General features: G+C 42.1%; 1 protein-coding gene across 1 annotated transcript in view; it reads right to left on the reverse strand.

The window, feature by feature from the left end:
- The window catches only part of LOC110504921 (diacylglycerol kinase theta), a 35,834-nt gene extending 26,175 nt beyond the window's left edge, over positions 1-9,659 (reverse strand). Inside the window, exons 1-4 of the mRNA XM_036970338.2 lie at positions 8,292-9,659; positions 6,610-6,689; positions 6,292-6,391; positions 2,029-2,114 (exon numbers count right to left, since the gene is read on the reverse strand). Coding sequence (XP_036826233.1) covers positions 2,029-2,114; positions 6,292-6,391; positions 6,610-6,689; positions 8,292-8,508 — 483 coding nt within the window. The 5' untranslated portion in view covers positions 8,509-9,659. The remainder of the gene's footprint in view (positions 1-2,028; positions 2,115-6,291; positions 6,392-6,609; positions 6,690-8,291) is intronic.
- Positions 9,660-13,067: the final 3,408 nt, after the last annotated feature.

A 13,067-nucleotide genomic window follows, 5' to 3' on the forward strand; every position in this document is an offset into this window, starting at 1 on the left:
GCCAGCTCTAAGAAGAGTCTTGGTGGTTCCAAACTTCTTCCATTTAAGAATGAAGGAGGCCACTGTGTTCTTGGGGACCTTTAAAGAACTGAAAACGGCTGATCTGTTAACCTTCTTGCAACATCAAAGGATGTTTTGTGCACCCTGACACAAACATTATATGAATGTCAGCACAACTGATCAGTTTTAGTGTTTTGGGAACCTCTCTCTTGTCATATCCCCAAAATGTTCCCACAACCTAAAGACAATTGTAAACATACAAATGTATTTCTGGGAACATTCTTGCAACATCAGGCAAATGTTTTTTTTTACCTATTAGTAACATTGTAATCATCAGCACAACTGGATAGCTGTTTGTGTTTTTGGAACATATATTTTGTGATGGCCCCACAATGTTCCCACCAGACTGCTCCTACAACCTAATGAAACATTCTGGGAACATTTAAAGAATAGACAACATGTGTTCTGGGAATGTTCTTGCAACGTCAGGCAAATGTTTTTTTTATTTATTTTTTATTTCACCTTTATTTAACCAGGTAGGCTAGTTGAGAACAAGTTCTCATTTGCAACTGCGACCTGGCCAAGATAAGGCATAGCAGTGTGAACAGACAACACAGAGTTACACATGGAGTAAACAATTAACAAGTCAATAACACAGTAGAAAAAAGGGGAGTCTATATATACATTGTGTGCAAAAGGCATGAGAAGGTAGGCAAATAATTACAATTATGCAGATTAACACTGGAGTGATAAATGATCAGATGGTTATGTACAGGTAGAGATTGGTGTGCAAAAGAGCAGAAAAATAAAAATAAATAAATAAAAACAGTATGGGGATGAGGTAGGTGAAAATGGGTGGGCTATTTACCAATAGACTATGTACAGCTGCAGCGATCGGTTAGCTGCTCGGATAGCAGATGTTTGAAGTTGGTGAGGGAGATAAAAGTCTCCAACTTCAGCGATTTTTGCAATTCGTTCCAGTCACAGGCAGCAGAGAACTGGAACGAAAGGCGGCCAAATGAGGTGTTGGCTTTAGGGATGATCAGTGAGATACACCTGCTGGAGCGCGTGCTACGGGTGGGTGTTGCCATCGTGACCAGTGAACTGAGATAAGGCGGAGCTTTACCTAGCATGGACTTGTAGATGACCTGGAGCCAGTGGGTCTGGCGACGAATATGTAGCGAGGGCCAGCCGACTAGAGCATACAAGTCGCAGTGGTGGGTGGTATAAGGTGCTTTAGTGACAAAACGGATGGCACTGTGATAAACTGCATCCAGTTTGCTGAGTAGAGTGTTGGAAGCAATTTTGTAGATGACGTCGCCGAAGTCGAGGATCGGTAGGATAGTCAGTTTTACTAGGGTAAGTTTGGCGGCGTGAGTGAAGGAGGCTTTGTTGCGGAATAGAAAGCCGACTCTTGATTTGATTTTCGATTGGAGATGTTTGATATGGGTCTGGAAGGAGAGTTTAGAGTCTAGCCAGACACCTAGGTACTTATAGATGTCCACATATTCAAGGTCGGAACCATCCAGGGTGGTGATGCTGGTCAGGCGTGCGGGTGCAGGCAGCGAACGGTTGAAAAGCATGCATTTGGTTTTACTAGCGTTTAAGAGCAGTTGGAGGCCACGGAAGGAGTGCTGTATGGCATTGAAGCTCGTTTGGAGGTTAGATAGCACAGTGTCCAAGGACGGGCCGGAAGTATATAGAATGGTGTCGTCTGCGTAGAGGTGGATCAGGGAATCGCCCGCAGCATGAGAAACATCATTGATATATACAGAGAAAAGAGTCGGCCCGAGAATTGAACCCTGTGGCACCCCCATAGAGACTGCCAGAGGACCGATTATACAAACATTGTATAATCATCAGCACAACTGGACCGTTTTTGTGTTATGAGAACATTTGCCCCAACTTAATAAATGTTCTGGGAACTTTCAAAAGAAGAAAATAACCAATTTTGGTTTGCTGGATTAACTTTAAATGAAAAAGGTGTGAACACAATGCACCTTTAAGACAGAGGCGTGGAATACTTACAAAGTCCTGACTCCCATCCTGATGGCAGAGACGACAGTCACCACAGCTGAATGCAGCACATTCCGAGTGGGCATGCAGCTCACAAACTGAAACCGAAAACAGAGGTTATATTACTTTTGTCAAAGTCACTACTATGACTGATGGACCAGTTAGATTTCCCCCAAGGAAGTTTAAATACAGTGTGAATCTCATTATTCAAAAATGTATGTACTCACTACTGTAAGTTGAAGAGTGTCTGCTAAATGACTAAAATGTAAAAGTACATTCCCCTACTACTGCAGTTTCGATTTGAGATAACATGTTTCATATGAGGTGACAGTAGAGAATGTTATCTTTTATTTTAGGGTCTTTTCATACATATCTGATTTACTGTTTAGAAATGAAAGCACTTTCTATATCTTTATAGACAAATTCACTTAATGTATTAAAGTAATCAAAAGTTGAGTATTTAGTCCCATATTCCTAGTACGCAATGACTACATCAAGCTTGTGACTTTACAAACTCGTTGGATGCATTTGCAGTTTGTTTTGGATGTATTTTGGGTTATGTTTTGCCCCATAGGAACGGAATGGTGAATGATGGCTGGAGTCATTTTCTTTCTAAGTGGGTAGATAAGATGTTTCTGAACACTTCTAAATCAATTCTGATATTGCCATGATTAAGAAAAATCATGAATAATGGCGAGTTAGAAAGTTACAGAGGCTACAACAAAGCATGCTAACCTCTCACCATTATCAATGATGGGGGAGATAAAACATTTTTGGGAGGTATATGATCTTCGTCCCTCTAACTTTCTCACTCAGGCCTTCCGAGTGGCGCAGTGGTCTAAGGCACTGATTCGTAGTGCTTGAGGTGTCACAGCCCCGGGTTTGATCCCAGGCTGCACAATTGGCCCAGCGTCGCTCGGGTTAGGGGAGGGTTTGGCCGGCGGGGATTTCCTCGTCTCATCACGCTCTAGCGACTCCTTGTGGCGGGCCGGGCACCTGCAAGCTGACTCCGATCGCCGGGTGAACGGTGTTTCCTCCAACACATTGGTGCGGCTGGCTTCTGGGTTAAGCAAACAGTGTGTCAAGAAGCAGTGCGGTTTGGCAGGGTCGTGTTTTGGAGGACGCATGGCTCTCGACTTTCGCCTGTTGCGGAGTTGCAGCAATGGGACAAGACTGTAACTACCAATTTGATATCATGAGAATGGGTTTTGAGCCCAACCGGTTCAGTTTAGTATTTTTTTGTTGCCTGTTTTGCATTTTATTTTGGCATTCATTGATATATCAGCTTGCAAATAATGTAAAAATAAATAATAATAGACTTAATAAAGCCGCATACAAACACGGTCTCTTTCTTGAGTAAGGCAGCTCCAAAATGTAGGTGTTTCAGCCCAGCTCAATGCTTTCTGTGGTGGTGGGGCAGCCAGCGGAAATACAGAGCGTAGGGGTTGGTAATCTTCTCTAATTGCGGCGTGATTAGCTCAGTGTTCTGTCACTCATGAGGACACTACTTCATCGGAGAATCTACAGGTAGAGCTAGGCAGTTCAAGCCCCCTTGGGTGCTGCCATAGATTTACATTAGAAGTCCCTGTCCAAGAAGGATTAAGGCCATTGGCCAGAGATTAAATGACGTCAAATCACATTATATCTACCATAGCTTTGATTGTACTGATCATGTCAACATCCTACTTTCACAATCTTACCTAGCTAGCTAGACAACCAGTCATAATCATGAATCACATTGACAATTTACAGGCAAATCCTTTTCAATACTTGTCATATGAAGAGAAATTATAGATAAATCGTATCGGTGCTCATTGGCCATAAACATTGCACAACAAGTTGGAAATTGGAAATTCAACAATGAGTGGTTTGGAAGGAATCAAAGGCTAACTGCAAGCGTTGCAAAACAATCACTATTTTGCTTCCCCTGCCAGCTATTTGGTGGAGAGGATGTGTGGTCCAAGTCTGGGTTTGAGGATTTAAAACATCTCTCTGAAAGGGTCTCTTTTCCAAGCTTAAAATGATAAACATTCACATTGGTCATGCTGTCAGTCCAGCATGACTTATGCCGCGTTCAAAACAACTGGAAACTTGGAAATCTCATACTCCATTGCTTCACTCTGAAAAAAAACCAGCTCTGACTGGGAAAACACATTTTGAACGGTCATCCAACTCTGAATTCCATGTAGGGAACTCGGGCCTCTTTGTAGTGCTCCGACCTGAAAAATCACTGATGTCATGATTCAACCTTGTTTTTTTTCAGAGTTCTCAGTTGTCTTGAAAGCACCATAAATCCAGAAAATGCCAGACTGTGACAAAGTTTGATAACAAAGTTTGCCCACAAGAAGGACAGCCGCACCACGTTCAAGTGAGCACAGCACAACAACGGTGAGTCCAAAAATGTCTTGTATGCTGCTGCATAAATGATGTAAAATGCCAGGGAGATATGTATACTGTAGATAAGAAAGTAATACTCATGACCAATGATACATGCTGACCAGACCGGGCACGTCGCATGCGCGAGCGTCGCAAAATAAATGTAGAAATCCATGTTATTCAATTATTGCACCCACACTGCTCGCACGCGCCAACGAGCGTCAGCGATGCCAAGAGCTAAAATAGAACTCCTTTCTATTTCTGACGCAGATCGCGCTGAAAGTCCTGCCTCTCCCATCTCCTCATTGGTTTATAGAAGCAGGTACCCACGTGCCATTTCCTCATTGGTTATACCCACGTGGGTGATTGAAAGACTAAATGTCAGCCGGTTTGGGTTGCGTGTAAGTGTATGTTGTGTAGTAAGCTGTTAGTAGCGCATGTGCCACAGCCTAATAATTTGGTCCCTTTTCCCCTCATAATTTAGCCTACTGTTCTGATTTGGTGATGCACCTGTAGCCTATAGCCTGTTTTAGAGAAATGTCACCATCAAATATGGTAAGAGCTTTCTTTGTCTGCTTATATGCCCCCGTTATTTATCCTGCGTTCTTAGGGTGCACAGGGAGAATGCTGTAAGACCGGCCCATGTTCTGAATTCTGTCGCGAAATGTGCTGAACAAATAGTTATATCGACTACTCGCTCATTAATGTCTTAATCGAAATGACGGCTTGCCTCTTATCCGGTCATCGTGCCCTTATGCCATAGTTTGTACATCTCAATTGTTTTATTGCTTATATAGGTCTATCTCATTAGTATCTTATTCATCATTTTAGGCCATGTTGGAATTATTTCATTGTTTTGCTTACTTTGTGTATTATAATTATCTCATGTGCTTTTCTTAAGGAGGAGGGGATACTATATAATGTTGTTGGGTCTGTAACCATGTTTGCCAGTGACAGTCTCTTCCCATTCAAATATCGTTTTTTCAACAAAAAGTTCAGTAATATACTCATGTAATTCCAGTTGATTTTGCGAGGGTTGTTTTGTTTGCGCAATGTGCTGTCATTGCGTCAGTATATTGTCTATAAATGTGGATCCTCATGATTGTATTTTCCTTCCTTTTTAAACCACATAGGCCTATTCAAATAATACAATGTTGTGTAGTGGCTTTGTTGGCATGCATCAAAAAAAAAGAAGAAGGTTGAATTTGCCCCACCAAGATTTACATGCTAAAATCACCACTGGGTAGCATCCACATTCATGTAGATGTGTTCACAAACATCTATTCTTACTAGCAATAAAAAGGACACAATACATTATTCTCCATTCACTTCCTATTGGACCAAACAATGCGAAACACAACCAAACAAGCTGTAAATGCATTCAACCAGTTTATAGCGTTACAAGCTTGATACAGACATTGTGTGCAAGGTACATGTGACCAAATACTAAACCTTTGACTACTTTAAATACACTATAAGTGAAATGTGTCCAAATATATATGACATCTTCAAATAGTGGACTAAATATATTAAGTGCTTTAATTTCTAAACTGTAAATCAGATATGTATGAAGGGGACATTCTGTACTGTCGCCTCATATGAAACATTTGATTTCAAATCCAAAATGCTGGAGTATAGAGCCATATGTAATATTTTAGCATCACTCTCTAAATACATATGGAGGGGAGTGTATAGAAAATCTACTTTGGGTGTGTACACGTGTGTCTACTGTCCAATGTGGCCTATGTACACGTACCTTGAGGTTTAGCTTCCATATGCAGCATCATGACCTGCACACTTCTACTAAGTAAACATGCAACACTTTGGCCATACGTTGCAAGTACATTGTGCCATTGGTCGCATAAACACTGTCTGTTGTGAAAGCTCTTGAAAACGAACCTTCACAGCGAATGGCTGTGTTTCCCTCCAGATGTTTTCGACACACACAGCAGAATCTCTTTTTCTGCCCTGCTGGACCAAAGCAATGGGCCACAGGGATCTGGAGTTCACAAATGGACAAAAAAGGAATATGCACACTTCTACGAAGTAAACATGCAACACTTTGGCCATACGTTGCAAGTACATTGTGCCATTGGTGGCATATACACTGTCTGTTGTGAAAGCTCTTGAAACCATGCCGAAGGATTGTCGGGCTAGCATGCACTAACCACAATCACAAGCAGCGATAGAGCGGTTTCACTTTGTGCTGTCACTCACCCGCACCAGCGTCGGGGCCATACATGAACACGCAGTCCTCACAGTCTTCAGGCACTTCTCATGGCACATAAAGTTACATACTAGGGGTGGGAGGAGACACCAGAGTCAGTCAACTAGTCAATTCATCCTTGGAGCATCAGTAACAAGGCTATCTAAAGTCCTATTAATTTCTTGTAATGAGATTTTGGTGTTACACTGTCTATAAACTACCTTTGTATTGGCTAATGTCTTGTAAATGCTTTAGTAATGCCTTCACACAATAATGCATTATAATATTTGCTAAGCATTCGTAATAATCTTTATAGATTGGCAATTCTACGGCAACCAAGTGACACTGAGACTCAGATGTTTTACTTTAAAAATTGTATGCCAAACAAAAACCAATAATTGCTCAATTTAAAAAAATAAGTAAATGTGTTTTTGTATAGTGTTCTATGAAAATTGTTAAAAGTGGTCCTTGTGTATAGAGTTGTATTCTTTGTTTAACTTTGCAATCATTGTTGTTGTTTTTAAGTGAAAATCTGATTCTCGGTGTCACCCAGATGCACACAGTTGTGGCAGTCATGATGCATTAGAATAGACCTACTCTAGAAAGTGCTACTGAAACTGGTCCCTGACAAGGTTACGGCTCAGGGTCTATATGTTGAAAGGAGCAGTGGTTAGTCACAACCCACTGGGCACACACTGCTTGAGCCAGGCCATAAGCAGCCCTATAGACCTACTGAGATATTATGGGCTTCTGCTAGATGGCACAGTAACAAGTGTTCTAATAAGACAAGCTGTCTAACAACAAGAGTGCATGATCGCATCCACCTTCACGGAGGCGACATACAGTCTATGCTTCACATTTGACACATTAGCAAATAGGCTGTCACAGCATATAAGAAGGCACATTAAGTCTATAATCTAGCACCACTGTAGCATTATAAACATTTCTTATGCCATGTCTAGGGTGTTTAGTTTTTTGTTGTTGCTCTCGAGCATCCAGTCCCCTGTTGCCATGCCGACCAGTTAAAGTGTATCACGATTTGACTGCAGCTAATTGCGCACCAGAGACTTTGCATTTCCCCTCGTTCGCTCTGCCTGGTAACACTGGGTGCTGTCCATCAGTCTTATGCTGTTATGCAGTGCTGCTGTGCTGTCCCCTTGCTTCAGTGTAAGGCTAGGCATTGCTTTATTTCCTATATGTTTTTACACATGTTCATGGGAGGTACATTTTCAGATGGAGTAAAGGAGAGGGACTTTACTGAATTGACATTAATCGATAGCATCATAATGTCAGTCTGTGCATGATAATGGCATTGGTCTACAGGCTGCAGTTTAACATTTTTACACACACAAATGTATTGGACACAACGACAAGGCCTCTTTCACACACACATACACAATGTTACTACACACATACAGCGCTTCCTCTCGCCTACGACACGCACACAAACTGCCATCGGGGTAAGTACTGCTCTAGGAACATGCCATACTGTACACGGCGACAATATCTAGACAAGTTTAGAACCTATACGCATTACGTCAACCAAAATGCTTCAGTTTGAGAATTCAACAATTCAAGGAAAATTCCCCAACGTCAAGCACATTTTACATTTTAGTTGAGCCGTTTCAACTCAACTGGTCTGGTCAAGTGAAGAAACAAAAACAAATGTCACGTCTCATGTAAACCAACCTACCTTCACAAATGAAGCCGATAAGACCCCATATGAAATCACTGCAGTTGTGGCAGAACGTTGGCTTGGTGAGAGTCACTTTCCTAAAACAATGTCCGGGTGCACTGACATGGTACCTTGAGCGAGACCCAGGGGATTGTTGTGCCTTTTTCCTCCCGGACAGGGGGCTTGCGCTTTCCATGATGGAATTCTCATTCTTCGTTCGAGTGCTGTTTGCCATCGTATCTGTGCACCACAAGAGTCGTGTATAATGAAAACGTAGCTAGGGTGTTTGAGTGAAAATATGTTTCCGCTGCCAAGCGGCAAAACCAGCGAGCTCCAGCTACGTTAAGCCCAACCGCCGTGTCATTACACTTTGGAGCCAGTGGTGCCAGCTGCTGCTGGAGCTATAGCAGTCATGAAGTTAGCTAACAACAATAGACAAGGCAGTTAGCTACCAGCATTGCAAAAAATAAAAAACATAAGTCTTGAATGATCCAGAAATATGGTTAATTGACAAAACACTCAGTCTTGTGGCTCGTCACCAGGAAACAAGAAAAATAAGCTTACTGGCTAACTTAACGTTAGCAAAACGCTACATTTACTCGCAAAAAAATTAAAGGCAAGCAAGTTCAAAGAAAATCCATCAAAGCAACAAGTGACAATCGAACTAATTAACGACTTAAATTGCTAACTAAATTGGTTGTTTTTATCCTGCTCCGTTTTTCTTTTGCAGCTTTTACACATCAGCTGCTAGCTACTTCCGCCCGCAGTTTTCATAGTTGTGCAGCGGTTTTCATCCGCCCTGACATGGTTGGCCCTCACAGCGCCTAGACATGAGTGAGTGACCAGCATCACAGAATTTTCAAAGCAAATGAAGCACAGCACAAACAGATAAATCCTTGCGGGGCTCCAGCAGCCACCTCGACCATAACACGCAAGCGACCCTATTGCCCTAACAACTCATTGTGCAGAGTTCTCTAGATCATAAAAATGATTTTTTTTTACAATGCAACAAACTCTTGGTTTTTATTCACTAGCCTACTTGTATTTCCCATAATCTTTTGGCATGCGGCATTTCACCTACCACCGGTCACCAGTATTGTAATGACCTGACTAGATTAAAAAGGAACAATTGTCCAGACAGAGGATTGAGTTTACGAATTTACGGTGTATTAACCCAACTTCACACAGGCTACTGTTTGGCCGTAGCCCACGCCAAATAAATGAAGGATACCCAATAAAACAACCGTGACCTTCTCTCGTGAAGGACCGCCATAATAGAAAGAACAATAGCTAAACCTGGTCTTAACTTCCAATGCTCCACCCCCCTGCCCGAACCCCTCCACGCCACCCCGCCAACCACCAGGATACCCGGCATCAGAACATTCCAGGCATTCCCATGATTGGAAAGATAGCAGGTTGATTGGCAAGTCGGACCCCGCGAACACTGGGTAATGAATGGTAAGTACAAAACAACCAACTAATAGCATAACACATAACACGCAGCTGTCAGTGCGGGTTGTTATAGTATTATACTTATCCGTGGTCAACCGAATTGGTGGAAACCTGTCAATACTTATAACCTATCAACTCAAAAGTAAAGTGATAAACCCCAATGGGCCTCTTTCTGCCTTTCTTATCGTCCCTGGCATTCAATTCATCAGTCAACCAACTCTTGGATACAGGCCGGTTATTTTTATTTTTTAAAATCTTTATTTAACTAGACAGTTTAACAGTTAAGAACACATTCTTATTTTCAATGACGGCCTATGAACAGTGGATGAACTGCCTTGTTCAGGGGCAGAACGACAGATTTTACCTTGTCAGCTCGGGGATTCGACCTTTCGGTTACAAGTCCAACGCTCTAACCACTAGGCTACCTGCTGCCACCTAGTGGTATTTAGGTGAAAATACATGTGACAACTCACATTACATGAACACAGTGAAATGTATTAACCTTGGCCTGAAATTTATGTCACAGTGGATAGCTAAGAGCATGCAGATCAAGAAGTAGAAATCCAGGGCCCAGATTTTCAAAACATTTAATGCAGATCAAAATTATCATGTGGTGTTAGATTCTGCTCCTTTAGATGTAGTCCCTCATTTTTGGATGTCGTTTTTAGAGAACTGAATCAAATCTCTTAATATATAACATATGCTACAACAAATACACTTTTATATGATCCCATGACATTTGGGATAAAAAAAAAATGTATTTCTAAAGTGAAAGGTAACACAATTTAATGAGGGCTCAGGATTAAGACCAAGCCGTTCTGCCAGTCACATTCTGTTAAAGGTCACCGAGGCACACACATCCCTGGGTCGCTCCTCTTTTCAGTTTGTTGCAGCTAGCGACTGGAACGAGCTGCAACAAACACTCAATCTCTTCATTCAAAGACAATCATGGACACTCTTACTGACAGTTGTGGCTGCTTTGTGTGATGTATTGTTTTGTCGTCTCTACCTTCTTGACCTTTGTGCTCCTGACTTTGCCCAATAATGTGTGTACCATGTCTTTGTGCTGCTACTATATTTATATTGCATTTATTTTTTAAATCCCAGGCCCCCATCCCCACAGGCCTTTTGGTAGGCCGTCATTGTAAATAAGAATTTGTTCTTAACTGGTTTGCCCAGTTAAATAAAGGCTAAATAAAATAAATAAAAAAGACAACACATGGTCATTTTAATCTGGATTAAATAGGCCCTGGTGACCAGCTTTGAGAGGAATATGAAAACATGTGTATTCTTTTGTAGGCCTACCTGTTCTAAGCAAAACTATAAACACAACATGTAAAGTGTTGGTCCCATGTTTCATGAGCTGAAATAAAACGTCCCAGAAATGTTCTATATACGCACAAAAAGCTTTTGTGCACAAAATGTATTTACATCCCTGTTAGTGAGCATTTCTCCTTTGCAAAAATAATCCATCCACCTGACAGGTGTGGCATTTCAAGAAGCTGACTAAACAGCATGATCATTACACAGGTGCACCTTGTGCTGTGGACAATAAAAGGCCACTGAAATGTGCAGTTTTATCACACAACACATTGCCACAGATGTCTCATGTTTTGAGGGAGCATGCAATTGGCATGCTGACTGCAGGAATGTCCACCAAAGCTGTTGCCAGAGAATTTGTTTATTTCTCTACCACAAACTGCCTACGTTGTTTTAGAGAATTTGGCAGTACATCCAACTGGCCTCACAACCACAGACCACGTGTAACCACACCAGTCCAGGACCTCCACATCCGGCTTCTTCACCTGTGGAATTGTCTGAGACCAGCCACCCGGACAGCTGACGAAACTGAGATGTATTTGTGTCTGTAATAAAGCCATTCTGTGGGGAAAAACACATGGGTGGCTCAGGCCCACGCATGACTGCGCCCCTGCCCAGTCGTGAAATTCATAGAGTAGTGCCTAATTAATTTATTTCCTTATATGAACTGTAATTCAGTAAAATCGTTGAAATTGTTGCAGGTTTTTGTCCAGTATACATACGGTTATACCAAACTGAGAAAATAGGTGAGGCACAGACCCAACAGGTCTCGACCAATGATTTATACTGTATACACAGTGCATTTGGAAAGTATTCAGACCCCTTCCATCTACATTGTTACATTACAGCCTTTTTCTAAAATGGATTAAAATATTCCCCCCACATCTACACACAATACCCCATAACGATGAAGCAAAAACAGGTTGACATTTTTGCAATTTAAAAAAACAAAAACAGAAATACCTTAATTACATAAGTATTCAGTCCCTTTGCTATAAAACTCAAAATTGAGCTCAGGTGCATCCTGTTTCCATTGATCATCCTTTATGTTTCTACAACTTGGGACTCCACCTGTGGTAAATTTAATTGATCGGACATTATTTGGAAAGGCACACACGTGTCTAAATAAAGTCCCACAGTTGACAGTGCATGTCAGAGCAGAAACCAAGCCATGAGGTCAAAGGAATTGTCTGTAGAGCGCAGACAGGATTTTGTCAAGGCACAGATCTAGGGAAGGGTACCCAAACAATTTCTGTAGCATTTAAGGTCCCCAACAACAGTGGCCTCCATCGTTCTTAAATGGAAGAAGTTTGGAACCACCAAGACTCTTCGTAGAGCTGTCTGCCAGGAACATTATTGCAATCAGGGGAGAAGGGCCTTGTTCAGGGAGGTGACCAAGAACCTGATGGTCACCAACATAGCTTCTCTGTGGAGATTGGAAAATCGTCAATAAGGACAACCATCTCTGCAGCACTCCACCAATCAGGCCTTTATGGTATAGTGGCCAGACAGAAGCCACTCCTCAGTAAAAGGCATGAACAGCCCGTTTGAAGTTTGCCAAAAGGCACCTAAAGGCCTCGCAGAACATGAAACAAGATTCTCTGGTCTGACAAAACCAAGATTGAACTCCTTGCCCTGAATGCCAAGTGTCACATCTGGAGGAAACCTGGCACCCTACAGTGAAGCATGGTGGCAGGATCATGCTGTGGGGATGTTTTTCAGCAGCAGGGACTGGAAAACTAGTCAAGATCAAAGGAAAAATGAATAGAGCAAAGTACAGAGATATCCTTGATAATCTGTTTGAGCGCTCAAGACCTGACTGGGGACAAAAGGTCACCTTCCAACAGAACAAACCTAAGCACACAGACAAGACAGGAGTGGCTTTGGGACAAGTCAACATCCTTGAGTGGCCCAACTAGAGCCCAAGCTCCCCAGCCAATCTGACAGAGCATGGGAGAAACTCCCCAAACACAGCTGTGCCAAGCTTGTAGCATCATAATCTATGCTCAAGGCTGTAATCAT

The sequence above is a fragment of the Oncorhynchus mykiss genome, chromosome 25 (genome assembly GCF_057628025.1).
Source record: "Oncorhynchus mykiss isolate SJ-2025 chromosome 25, ASM5762802v1, whole genome shotgun sequence".
Classification (NCBI taxonomy): Eukaryota; Metazoa; Chordata; class Actinopteri; order Salmoniformes; family Salmonidae; genus Oncorhynchus; species Oncorhynchus mykiss.